The sequence below is a fragment of the Acomys russatus genome, chromosome 26 (genome assembly GCF_903995435.1).
Source record: "Acomys russatus chromosome 26, mAcoRus1.1, whole genome shotgun sequence".
Classification (NCBI taxonomy): Eukaryota; Metazoa; Chordata; class Mammalia; order Rodentia; family Muridae; genus Acomys; species Acomys russatus.
Window position 1 is genome coordinate 4,090,205 of NC_067162.1, and position 13,812 is coordinate 4,104,016.

Consider the following 13,812-nt stretch of genomic DNA (forward strand, 5'->3'; position numbering starts at 1 on the left):
CACATAAACACAGGTCTGCAGCTCTTGGGGCCACAGGAAACCTAGTCACCCACATCACTCTGGGGCCTTGGTGCTGCCTCACAGAAGACACTGATAACAAAAACACCAGCAATTATATCAAAGGGACCAGCAACCTGTCACTGTTGCTTTGCTTTCGTTCATGCATTGTAAGTCATACTTAGGTTTTTCTTTTAGGAAGCAAGGGCAAAATCGTGGAGACAGGCAAGCTGTGGTGACTTACACCATCAATTGTAATGGCAATGAGGCAGGTGTGCCACACTCTGAGCAAAGGCAAACTTCCTCAAGCCAGCAAACAAACCAAGTCTTGCTACCATGGGTTGTGTCTAGCGCTGGCTTTGGTCATACCAATAACACCAACAGTGTGAGGAGTCCTGACCAGAGGCACACCTTTTCCTACAAGCACTTTCATTAAGTCACAGCAGGAAATGACATCTCAGAACACAGGGCGCCAAAGGTTCTGACCCTGCCTCCAGGGTCAGACTGGCCACTCAGGCCTCAAGATAAGCTACTACAATGCAGGCCTGGGTTCCTCAGTAGTCTCAATTCTACCCTCAGGGCCTATGGTTTGGTATTTTAACTTATACTGTAAAGAAATGGTCCTTACTTTCTTTTATAGAATACATACCTCCAAAAACCACATTCCTCCCATCCTCACGTGGCTCCTGCTCTCCAGCCTTCTGTGACTACAACAAAATACCCAATGTGGTCAACTTGGTAAAGGTCTGTTTTGGCTCACAGTCTTGGAGATGGCACTTCATGACAGATGAGCTTTGGACCTGTGGCAGAACATGACACAAAGCCTACGGTGGAAGAAGCTGTTCACCAACCAACCAAGACACGGAAGAGAAAGGAGAGCAGTGTCCCAGAACACCCTGATACATGCCAATGACCTAAACCCTCCTGCAAGGCTTCCTTTCTAAACTTTCAACCCCTTCAAACAGTGACAACCGGCTGGGGACAAGACCGCTAACACATGGGCCTTTGGGGGACATTCTAGATCCAAACTTAGCGACCCCAAATGCAATGCACTTACACAGGACCCCCCCATGGGGTGACTCCGCAGCCATTAACCGGTAAAGCAGAAGGCTCCGGAGTCAGACTGGGGAGACAATGCAACATCCTTCTTCTGATAAATCCTTCAAAGAAAGTCAGGAAGCTCCTGTGGGTCAGAGGTCAACAACTGATACAGAGCTCACCTCACAGTCCTGAGGCCGTGAACACCTCGCTTCCTGCAGGGAAGCAGCCACTCCACCCCACAGGACCTGGCCATACCTGTGCCTGGAGTGGGACTTGGGGCTGAGGAGGATGAGGAAGAGCAGTGCAGCCCCTGCCAGGGCAGCTGCCAGCCTTTCCTTCTCAAAGCCTGGCTTCATCAAGCTAGTGGAAGTTAACGCTGAGGCCCGGAAGGCAAGGCCATGTTGGGTGGTATGAGAGAGATCTGCCTAAAGAAGCCAGTCAGGGGGTCTGACCATTGGCATGGCTGTAGCTCACCCACACAGTACCACAGACCGGTTCCCATCTCACCTTCTCTTGGGGGAAAGGCCTGGACAGGAGACTGCAGCTCCCCACACCGGGATTTCATCTCAGAAAGGGCCACCCTCTTCTTAGCTGCAAAAAACAAGGCTCCAAAGGGCTAACATCATGGCCTGCCCACCATGACTACCAACTGTGATTCATCACCACAATAGGCCACAGACACAGCAAATAGTAAATTACATTTTATTGCATTTACAGAAGGGCCTTGGCAGGAGGCAAACAGCACTCAGGTGAGCACCTAGAAAAGGCTGTTGTAAGCACACAGATGAGCTGAGGTGCAGCTGCCAGTGAGCAGGCCCTGGGGGCCAGAACAGGCAGGCCGGAAGGCACAGGCTTGAGAGAGCTTCCGCCTGCTACCCTCCAGGTTGATACTAACTCCCTGCGCCCACAAGGCCGCAGGCACTTTAGACACGCAATACCAGAGCAGGAGAGCTCCCCCAGAAAACCCGACAGCAGATGTGTGGGGAACAGGGTCCTTCCACGCCTGACAGTGAGGTCGCCGGCGGGGCCCGCCCTCACAAGCCCCAGTGCCTGCCGGATGAGAATCCAACAACGCTGGCCATGCTCTCCACACGCCCACATCTGCACCGTCCTGGGTGGCAAGTTCGTCCCCTCCCCCACCCCTGCAGTGCCCATGGTGATCCGCAGTCCTTGAGCATGACTGTGGCGTTTGGGTGCTGTTTCCAGGGTGGTGCTCGGTGTGCCAGGATCAGTGGGAGCCCCCTCAGGCCGGAAGCTACAGCAGCTTGACATAGTTCTGTGGAATCAGGCCTCGCTTGCCATTCAGGGTCCCTTCCAGCCAGCCAGGCTCCCTTGAGGTTTGAACTGGAAAAGAGCAGAGACAGCTTTACAAGCCTGCTCCCAGTGCCAGTCCCCAACACTCGCCATTTCTTGTGGGCTCAACCACGGAGCAGCCAGTGAAGAACAGAGTCACTTCTTGGGCACTGAGTAACAAAGCCGCCACGAAGGTTACTCCCCAGAATTGGCCACCACAAAGCTTACTTATCTAGTCCCCATTTGCTTACTGATCCAGCGCACGGGGCCCCTCCTACCACTCCAATGTCCCCTGCACTCCCTCCTACTTAGCAACCAGTTCACGTGAACTAGCCAAGTGAACGTCCAACCAGGCCTTGGTGCACGCAAAACATGCATTCTGCCTAGAATGCTTTTCCCACTTCTCGGCTAGGTAACTCTCCCACTTCCGAGTCAGGATAGCTTCCCCTCCAGGGCGGTCTGTCTGGACCTTTGCAACCACTCCAGCAATCAGCACACACTGGTGTCACTCCCACACTGGATAGGGGGCTCCTATGGGCAGGCCCGGGCCTTACACATCTGAGCACAATGTCCAGAACGGCAGAGGCCTACCTATGACAGTTACGTGACAAGGCCCAGGCTGGGCAGCATAGACATAGGACTCAAGCCAGAAAACTAGCATTTTGGTATCAAGTAACAAACAATAAAAACATTAAACAAACAAACAAAAAACTAAAGGGCCTCAGCTGAAACACTGGCTGTTCACAGAACCATCCAGAAACCAGCTCTGAAACGCAGCTTTGGGTCACAAGCAGCAGAAATGATTTCATCCTACAGACTTGAGTGCGGCACACAAACTGCACCACCTCACGAAGCAGTGGCCCCCTCCCGCCCGTGTGTGCTTTGCTCTTCATTCTTTTGTGACCGCCAATAGCAATAGAGCAATTTATGACCCGCTCATGTTTGGAGAACGCGGACAGTTGAGTCATAGCTGTCCTTCTCGAGGAGGCAGCCATTTTGTTGTCTCCCTTGAAGGAGACACTGCTTTCTGCTCTCTGTGTCACCATGGCCTTCTGACACTCTCTTCCATCTGCCAAGTAGCTTTAACGCTTCTACTTGGTGGCTCCCTAGGCACTAAATACTCCACACTTCAACCACGCCTGGGCAGTACAGACTTCCAGAGCATACGAGGGCCCTCATGATGCCTACACATCCCATGTGTGCCTAAGAGGCCAGGACAGTGGGACTCCTAGTGTAGCCTACAATTGAAACTGCAGAATAGACACATGAGAACTCACGTTCCCTGGCCCCCAGCCCCATGTCTCACACATATGAACAGATACATTTAAGGCGTGCTTTCACGGTGAGTCAGCAGGCAGCAGTTCCTCATCCCCTCCGTGCCCTTCACCCTGTCCTTGTTACTAAGGTGACAAAGGCTTCATCCACACTCTACTGGCACCACCACCAATGGATGGAGAAAGGACCGGATTCTACAAGGGAGCCACTCCCCACGATGTATCCTGAAGGACTGACTGTAAACTCAAGCCGAAACTCCATAGCTCACCAAGGCTCATCTGTGACGGCTTCAGAAACATCTGTTCACTCTCTTGTTCATTCCCCACCTTGGGGCAGGGCCAACCTTGGCAGGGACCACAGTGCAGCTGCTCTGGCAGGCAGGAGGGGCTGGCAGGGATCCTGAGGGTCTCCTACACTGGAGACTATCTGTTGCTCAGCAAGGCAGCCATGCTCCCGTGTTTATGGCAGGAGCCATAGTGGCTCCTGTCACTCTCTGTGGGCCTTTTCCTAGGGTGACCTGTACACAAGTTTCCTGGTGGCCTATATCCTTCCATCTAAGAATCTGGGTGTTCCCTATAAATGGAACCACCTATTTGTCGTTTTGGTATCTTCAGCTCAACGTCCCCATGGATCAGACGTTCTGTGTGGTGTACTCACACTCCTGCTTAATAAGTGTGCACCACACAGTTAGTCCACTTACTGCTGATGGGCACTTGGGTTGTTTCCATCTTCGCGCTGTCTGTGAGCGCCGTCTGTGAGTGCTGCCGCGGCTGTCAACACTGCTATACATATACCAGAATCCCTGGTTTTCCTCCTTTAGCGTGTATGCCCGGGCTGCTGAGCGACGCGTGACTCCATTGTTCACTTTTTGAGTAGCTACAGTACTACCTTCCACATGGCTGTCCCTGTCCCCATCGCCAAGGAACCGCACTAGGGTTTCCATGTCTCTACAACCTCAGCAACAATGGTCCATCACCCTCTCCCTCTCCAGCGGGTCTGAAGTGGCAGAGTCACTGTGCTCTTGCCACCCCATCCCCTTATCCAGCGACACCAGTGGCTGTGGAACCAGTAACAACACTTTTCTGCAAAGCTGCATCCATAAGAGAACCGAGTGTTGGCCCTCTGCATCCTAGCTCAGTGCAAACTACACATCTGTGACAAGTGGCTTCAGCAGAAGACATCGCTCGGAACTCAGCCTCAGCTTCAAAAGGGCAACATGGGCCCCGTATAGGCTGTGTCTGAGGACTTCGTTCCCCCTCCCACCTGATCCTCTTCCTACCCTGGGGGACCACAGGCTCCAACGCCACATTTCTCTTTTTTTCCTTCCTAAGGTTTAATTAAAACACCTTTGTCCCACAAGTCTGATGCCAGTTTGCTTGCTTCAGGGTTTAGCCAGCGTCACACTGTGTGTATTCATCTGGCACTCATCAGCTTTCTGAGATGCCCACGTTCAGAGTGCATGTGGAAGGCCCTGCAGAGTGGTGATGTCCTGACATCATCACCCTCCTAGGGGATGCACACTGCACTCTACAGGGGTCACTCTATGTACTGGGAATTTCCAACATTTAATCCCTAGAGACTAACTGGTCCACACTTGCTGCCCAAGCAGTAGAGATACGCCACCACATGTAAAACCAATCAACATATACTGGGCCGCATCGGGCCTTGGCCTCAGCACCAAGTGTGGGCTAGTGCCTGCTCACCCTGTGCTCATGGGCCCTATGAGCCTGTGAGCAAACCCAGGGGAGCCCACACTTCATACCTGACCAGCTGATACCAACAGTCCCCAAGGAAGCGGGGAAGGAATGCTGGCTGCCCTGCAAGCACACAGCACAGGGCTTCCTGGTAGAGCACAACAGCGTCTCCCAGAGCTACAGACCCGCGTCCTCAGCCAAGAACTTGAACTCGCAACCTAAATCTACACAGCCTCACAGTAAGAGAGGAGAAGGAGCAGAGAGTGGCACACTCCCTAAAGGGCCCCCTCCCTTCCACTCGCTGCTCTACTTCCTGTTTGTGATGGTCCAAAGCCCTAACTAGGAACAGTGAAGCCCAGGGGTCATTTCAGGCCAGACGCTGGTTTCGGCCCTCGCCGACAGTACAAAAATGGATTATACTGCAGAATCCTGTGATTGCTGGAAGATTCCAAGCCATTTATGTGAGCACGTGAGGAAACCATCTTGGGTGTCAGGGATGTTAACTGTCACTGTGAGGAGGCCAGGCTAAGCAAGTCGAGCCGACTGCATTACTACCAGCTTCAGGGTCTCGTTAGCTTGGAGCAGGCCTCAGCCTCCATTCCTCAGAAGTGAGCTCAGCAGTTACTAAAAATACCACAGAAAACAGACAGCCAATCAGGGACAGCCAGGACACCTGGCCTGAGGAAGATAAGGTTGCTTAGCTACTAGTTTGAAAAGCCTTACCAGAGTCACGTAGCCTCAAAAACACCTACCAGTTTGGGCTGGTTGGAACCAGTTTCGAGAGCCCCTAGCCCTAGACCAGAGCCCTAACCAATCCCAGATGTGCTCGTACCCTTGGCTCCTGATCTGTGCCAGTGGAAGTAAATATTACCTAACCCACCTTGGAACTTCCCTGATTACCTATAAAAAAAAGCCTGCATGCTCAACTCGGGGTGTTCACCATCTTGCTTTGCACAGGCGAGGACCCCAGCACACTGGATCTCTGCAGAATAAAGGCTCTTTGGTTTTCCATACAACTTTGGACTCCTGGTAGGTTTGGGGAGGCGGGGGGGTGGTTCTCTCGATCTGTGCCAAACAGCTGGTCTACAGCTAGGGACTGTTCCCGGAGATGCTTTTCAAGGTTGAGAATAAACAGTGGCTGCTTGGAGTGCTGCCTGGCTCTGAGGACAGTCACATGACCCTCCAACCGCTTCGCTTCATGTTGGCTGTCCAGTGGGAAGACCCCACTGCCACTCGAGGAAGGGCTTTAGTAAGACTAATATTCTGACCGAGTATCTGCTTTTCGCAGTGGAGAGATCAACTCTGCACAGAAGATAAAAGTACATAAAGTAATGAAAGAATTCACCCTACACACAGGCTTCAATTTACTGTGCTCTCGAAGACCTGCCCGTAAGGAATAGCGAGTCTGAGTATGCCAACCCTGAAACACCCCACCCCCCCAATGAGCTCACCTGCACCACAACAGAGACTTAAGGAGCCACCTGTTAAGACACAGGGCTCACAGAAGAAGGGACATCTGCCTGCTGGGGAGGGAAAGAGTGTCAGCATGCCAGCCACACCCTTTTGGAACACACAGCCTTTGGGGGGGAGAGGCTGAGGAACTGAGATGCCCTGGGTGCTCAGGCCAGCATGCTAGACAGAGCTGGCCACCCTCACTACAGGGCACCGTGCCCAAGGGAGATGTAACCTGGCTAGACGCCACCATTTCCGCAGCACAGTGCGAAAGGCCCTAACATGGTACCGCGGCTGGTAACATGACCTATAGTATTCAAAGCTCAGTCTTCCAAAGATCCCTACTTCACCCCATACATCCTTGCAGCCTGGGGGGTTTGGGGGGGAACCTGATGCACAAAGCACTTAGAGCTTCCAGAGGAAAGGAAGGGGCGGGGCTGCTGTTAGTCCATGAGTGCACGTGGTGGTGGGGGGGCTGCATGTTTATCTCCATGTACATATATGCATGAGCATGCACATATTTTATGACTCTTTTTAAAGGAATAGTCATAAAAGTCATTAAGGGGCTTTGGCAGTAGAGTACCTGGGCCTCCTGGGTTGGCTACCTTCTGGGCCTTTCTTTTATCTTTCATCCATGGCACAGACTCAGATTTGGTGTAGAGAGACACAGGTGGCTATGTGCCCAAAGGAGGCACCATGTACCCAATGTAGTTCTCAGTTGACCTAAGTCCCCAAAGTGACAACTTTAGAGTGAAACATTTGACCCACTTTTAACCAAAGGCATGTAAAGGCAGTTATACTCAGAAGTAAGTTCTAGAAACGTTTCCTCATAAAATACAAAGAGAAGGCATCCCCTTTGCTTGAGTTACATGTGGCTTGGGACTGTGGCCACTTCTCACCCCACAATGGCACTAGTCAAAGACCCAACTCTGCAGCTGAGAGTGTTTAAGAACCGCAGGAATACTCTGGTCTTGATGACATCTAAGCAACCTGTACACCCACTTCCGGTCTCAGTGTATGAGCTAGTGGCGATGGACTTAGCTGTGTCTGCATTTTACTCGCAGTCTTGAGCATTCTTCTACAGAGGTAGCTGTCTCACAGAGCACCATGCGAGGCATCTCACAGGCTCCTACACACACTAAGTCACACGGTGCAAGAATTCATCATAGTCTCAGTACTGCCATGTCCTCCAACTGCGTGCTGTCCCACCACACAGCAGAGCAGCTGTTTGACCATGGTCTCCTCATAGAACTGTATGTGCGCATGCCACAGCGACCACTTAAACACTGAAATTTTTCCACAAAGCACTATCTTGTGTGAGGGCTGCCGCTGCTGCCTGTTGTCTGACGTTATCGGGACTCTGGCTCCAGGAGCACACTCCACACACACAGAATCTATTTTTAACGAAGCAACTTGCTCTCTATAAAACAAGCTGCAGTGAACGCCGCACTCCTGACTTCCTGGCGCACTGCGGCGACCTATTCCACAGGCTCGAAACATTCGGGCCAACCAGCCATTCCATTCCAGCATCCAAGGCTTCCCCTGCTTCCTAGGAACTCTTTTGGGGAGCTCCACCCACACTCGACACCACGGTTTCCACAGCAACCAATGAATTTCATAATGACTGTGACTAGGGAGGGAAGAAACCAAGAGAAAAGGAGGAAAATATATTCACTGAACCAGAGGAGAAATTTGTGAAATATTAAAACAGGCATAGCTCCTAAATGTATGTTATGAATATTAAACATTCAACCCGTCCACACCCTTATTTAAAATGCAAACTCTACAGATTCGCACACGGTTCCAGTTGGCAGAAACCTACAAGCGCAAGAGCGCTGCAGGAGGGGGAAAGCAGAGCACTCTGACTCCCACAGACTCTTCCCTGGTAGCGTGATGCATTAAAGAGCTTGGTGAGGGACGGTGGAAGGGTGGCAAAACCAAGGATGCACATCAGACGCCCTTGAATTCCAGTGCTGCTGGCTTCTTGCCACCATCAGAAGTGACTTGCACCGGCTAGAAGGGACGGAGAATGGCCACAGAGCAGGAGGGAACACTGTGCCCACCACACAGACTTGCCAGCACTTACCATCCTCAAAAATGGCTCCTATTTCAAATGACAACTCCGAGCTGTGCTCTGCCTCACACGGGTACACCGCACGGGCCTTGCGATTGATAACGCTGCAGAGGGAACACAGAAGGCTTGCATGAACAAACAGAAGACAGGAGCCTCATAGCGCCTCCCCATTTCCCAAATCCCATGTACACGCCAAGAGCCGGGCAGTGCCTGCTGGAGAGGAAAGGACAGGGACATGAGCTTCTCTCAGGTAAATGATGGGTTTCCACAACAACCCCTTCCCTAGGGAAGCCATCCATGAGCTCTTCCACCAGATTCTCCTCACTGCCCGGTGGGATGTCCCATCCCACAGCTCAGCGCTGTGAGGTGCACATAGCATGTTTAGCTCTGAGCATTTCAGCTGTGCATCAGCAAAGTGAGGGGAAGAGACACTTGCGTGTATATACGTGCGCGCGCGCACACACACACACACACACACACACACTCTAAACAGGTTCCTAGTGAGCCCATGTACGGCGTCTAATTGCCACAGTACTCTGGAAGGACCATTCTGCTCACTCACTCTGTCCCCCCTCTCCCTCTCCCACAGCCACCTGCGGTTTACACAGCATTTACATTATTAAGTATTAAATTTTACCTATAGATGATTTCAGATATACAGGAGGATAAGTGCAGGTCATATGTAAATACCAAAGCATTCTATATGATCAACTAGATGGCAGGTGGATTATTTGGCTGTAGAGGGTCCTGAAACCAATCCCACCATGACTACGTGGTCACTATCCTTGCTTCTGAGGCACAGCCCTTGTAAAACTTTGACTATCAATGCCAAGGGATCCAGGGCAAGCATTTTCTAATAGGGTTGTCAATGCCCTTTCTTGTGCCCTCGCCTTATGCCACATCACATCCCTAACCACGTACCACTCAGGCAGCTTGTCTGCAATGGAGGCAGCAGGAGAGACGGGGAAAGGTGACATCCTGGGAGAAGGAGGTGTACCGGCTGGGTTGGAGCTTGCTGTGGTTGGAGACTGCATGTTTAGCCACTGCACCATGGATGGCCGGCTCTGGCTGGGCCTGAGGATACATTTGAAGGACGGGATTAGTAATGTGAACCCTCATAGCAATGGTAATACAACAGTCCAAGCCCAGATGGCCAGGACCCCATGTGCCTTCATAGCACTGGGATAGTCCTATCATACCCCTAACCACTCCAGAAGTAGTTACATAACGTTTCCATGTTTGTGGACAATCTGATCTTGTCTAAGCTACCACCATTATCAGTGTTGGTTGCAGGACGTTTGATCTCATTGAGAACCCTGAGATTGTGAATTGTGAAAACCTGTTTCTTGTCCAGTGTGGCTCAGCCCTAGCACACACCTTTTTTTTTTTTAAAGATTTATTTATTTATTATTATGTATACAGTGCTCTGCTTGCATATACACCTGCAGCCAGAAGAGGGCGCCCTATCACATTACAGATGGTTATGAGGCACCATGTGGTTTGCTGGGAATTGAACTCAGGACCTTTGGAAGAGCAGGTGGCACTCTTAACCACTGAGCCATCTCTCCAGCCCCCTAGCACATACCTTTAATCCAAGACCTAAATGAAGTCAACCCTAGGTCAAGAGATGGAGCAAGAAACCAGCTGACAGCGTGAAGAAGGAGCTCTTGGCTTTCAGCTTTCTGGCTTTTGGCTTTTTCCTGCTGGGACAGTGACCGGATGCCTTCTCTGCCTCTCCGAGCTAGTAGGTTTTCACCGCAACATCTGGCTCCTGAATCTTTCTTGGTAATATCGAGGGATTGGAATTTTTTTGTTTTTATAACAAGTGTCTTGGTTGGCTTTTGTCAACTAGGTTTGTTTCACTCCCTGCCTCCAGGTCCCTTCCATGCTGGGCTATAACTGAAAACTGAAATGAATCCTTTCCTGCCCAAGCTGCTTGGTGGTCGCGGTGCTTTATCACGGCAACAGAAAGAAACCTACGAAGGCAATCCATTTAACTAGCTAGAAAATCAGTGCTCAAAATGGTGGCGTGAGTTCTCAGATGCAGAAGGTCCTTGGCTGAGAATGGGGTTACCTTTGGAAATACTGTCAACAGACTGCAGCTAACACACTAGCAGCATAGAGTGCACATCTGTGGGGTCACGTGGCAGCCTGGGGCTTGTGGGTCACTGCTGCAGAGCTTTCAGTGACCAGCCCAAGAGAAGACGAAGACTCAAGACCTGCCTCTACCGCACGCACAGTGACCCCACAGTTTCCTAAGTGAAACGCCCTCAGATCTCTGTGTGGCGCAATCTGCCCTCACTCATTTCTTCTACTTAGAGGAAAAGTCACACAAACTTCAACATTAAGCACCTGGCCTGCAGCTGACAGAGACCACTGCAATGTTGAAAGGTTCTTCACCTCACATTTAGATGTGGGAACCTGAAAACTAACAATCAAGATTCATCCTGGAAGAACAAACGACTGGAGTTTAAAAATGGGCAAATCAAGGAACCACACGATCTTTGACGATTGGGTCTTTCCTTAGAATTCAAAATTCAAAGAGATGGCTCAGCGGTTAAAAGCACTGGCTGCTCTTCCAGAGGACGTGGGTCCAATTCCCAGCAACCACATGATGGCTCACAATTATCTGTCACTACATATCCTGGCGATCTGACACCCTCTTCTGGCCTTCCCAGGAACACATGTGGTGCAACAGACATGCATGCAGGCAAAATATAAAAAAATAAATGAATAAAATCTCAAAATATGCTGAGGAGGTCAGTGAACAGACTCTTATTCTAGAGTTTGCTTTCACCTGCTGTGATAACACCATCACAGACAAACAGGAACTTGGGCAGGGAAGGGTCTGCCACCAAAGTCAACTGAAGAGAAGCCATGGAGGAACTTACTGGCTTGCTCTCCATAGCTCACTCGGCTTGCTTTTTATACAACCCAGGGCCACTTGCGCAGTGGTGGCACTGCCCAGAGTGGGCTAGGTACTGCCTTGTCAATCACCAGTCAAGACGCTGCCCACAGGCCAATCTGTGGGGGCATTTTCTCAGTTGAGGTACCTCTTCCTAGGTGGCTGTACCTTGTTTCAAGTTAATAAAAAACCAATCGTTGTGGGCCTCGAACACATAACCATCAACTCGGATTACTCATCAATTACCCCAGATCTAGAGCCTTGCGGCTATGGCACATAGAATTATCTTTCCTCTGTGCTGTTCTTCAGACACAGCGTCTCATTATGGAACCCTGGCTGACCTTGAAATTAGAGACTTACTGGCCTCTACATCCTAAGTACTGGAGTTAAAAGCCTGCACCACTGCCACACACAGACAGACAGATGGACAGGCCCTTTAACTCAGTTAAAAGGTACGTACCCTTTAAGTCAGCTATTTCCAGCACACGTATGTCCACCCTGACAATGCTCTTCACCACAAACTTAGGCCCCACAGCTCAAACCAGCTTCACTGATCAGCATCTGTGTCCTTCCACATTCCGAGCACAGCCCTATGCTCTTCTTGAGCAAAACTCCTCTTGCCCATTTCCCCTCAATTTCCCTTCCAGGATGCCCTTTCTCATCCCCCCACCCCCACCCCCAGCCCGGCCTCTTCACCAGGAGAAGGGCCCTCTCGCTGCTCTGCACCACACTGCTAACACGGTCTGCTGGTGGTCCCCAGCAGTCCTCTTCTGTCAGTGAGAGCAGCTGCACAGTACCCACCCCGCCCCAGGCTCTGCCTCTTCCTACCCCTCCTCTTCTGTGAAGTTTCTCAGCCTACAGGGGAGGCCGGGGACCTCTGAAGGCCTGTCACTGCAAGAGATAGGAGGCAGGCTGGGATTAGTGCCTTTATGATGGTGTCAGCCACTTCTCTTTACGGCAAAATCAGTCTTTCCTTCTCCTGCGGGCCTGACAGAGCCAGGTAGAATGTCAAGAACACAAGGCCTTCCCCCGGTGCCTGTGCAACCCGTGAGAAGCTTTAAACCAAAATGGACTTTAGACACCAAGTGCAAGACCTGCCCCATCACTGACAGCCCTGACAGGTGCTTGGTAAAGAATACTATTCTTCTAAGAACTTACTTATGAACCTTTCCTGTGGCACTTGGGGAGCCAAAAATCCTGCCTCACTCTGAGCCATGAAACTTATAAATCCTAGTGACCTGGACCACCTAGCTACAAAAGACACTAAATCCTTTACAAGAAAATGAGCCTCTAATGGTGTCTTACTAATCAGGAAGGGAGAAGGGCGGCCAGTGAGGCTCTCCCGGAGGATTTAAGGCCACAGTCCGCCCAACAGTTGCCATTTAATCTCACAGCAATTACTCAAGGCGTGTCGAGTGGCATGGCAGCAGTGGCTGAGGATGAGAGGCTGTACCACTCTCCCGTCACGTGTGCCTGGACTTGGGTAGCGGATGGCCTGAAGGATGGCCTTCCATCAGCTAAGGGGGAGGACAGCTGCAGTGAAGACAAACAACGTGACTGCAGCAATGGGCCCTTTGAAAATGAAGCTCGTAAATTGCACAGCTGTGGTCTACAGACCCCTTGCATCTTTCCTTCTGTGTTTTCCCTTTGCCTCTGTGTTAGTGTTGGGGGAAACAACCCTCCCCTCTTGGAAAACGAGAGAGCTCCTGGAAGTACAGGCATGGAAGGCAAGGGCCTTTGCCTTAGCACTGTTTGCTCTAGCTTATCCCAAATCTGAAACTCACTGAGCAATTTCTGCCTGGTGCCAGGTTCTCAAAGCGGCTGTGTTTTCTGCATCTTCTTGTGTTTGTCCAACATCTATGTGCTACACCATCTCATAATGAGCTCACCAAAGAGCCTTTCAATTTGAGCTAAATCACTCATATTTAAATTTCTGCGTGCGCGCGCCACACACATGCACACACTATTAGTTACTGTTCTACTGCTGTGAAGAGACACCATGACCAAAGCAAATTACAAAAGGAAGCTTTTAATTGTCAGCTTGCTTACAGTTTCAGAGGATGGCTCTATGACCGCCATGG

General features: G+C 50.9%; 1 protein-coding gene across 1 annotated transcript in view; it reads right to left on the reverse strand.

Annotated features, from left to right (window-relative positions):
• Positions 1–2,072: 2,072 nt before the first annotated feature.
• The window catches only part of Arhgap10 (Rho GTPase activating protein 10), a 261,328-nt gene continuing 249,588 nt past the window's right edge, over positions 2,073–13,812 (reverse strand). The window contains exons 21-23 of the mRNA XM_051169161.1: positions 9,748–9,900; positions 8,839–8,930; positions 2,073–2,382 (exon numbers count right to left, since the gene is read on the reverse strand). Coding sequence (XP_051025118.1) covers positions 2,294–2,382; positions 8,839–8,930; positions 9,748–9,900 — 334 coding nt within the window. The 3' untranslated portion in view covers positions 2,073–2,293. The remainder of the gene's footprint in view (positions 2,383–8,838; positions 8,931–9,747; positions 9,901–13,812) is intronic.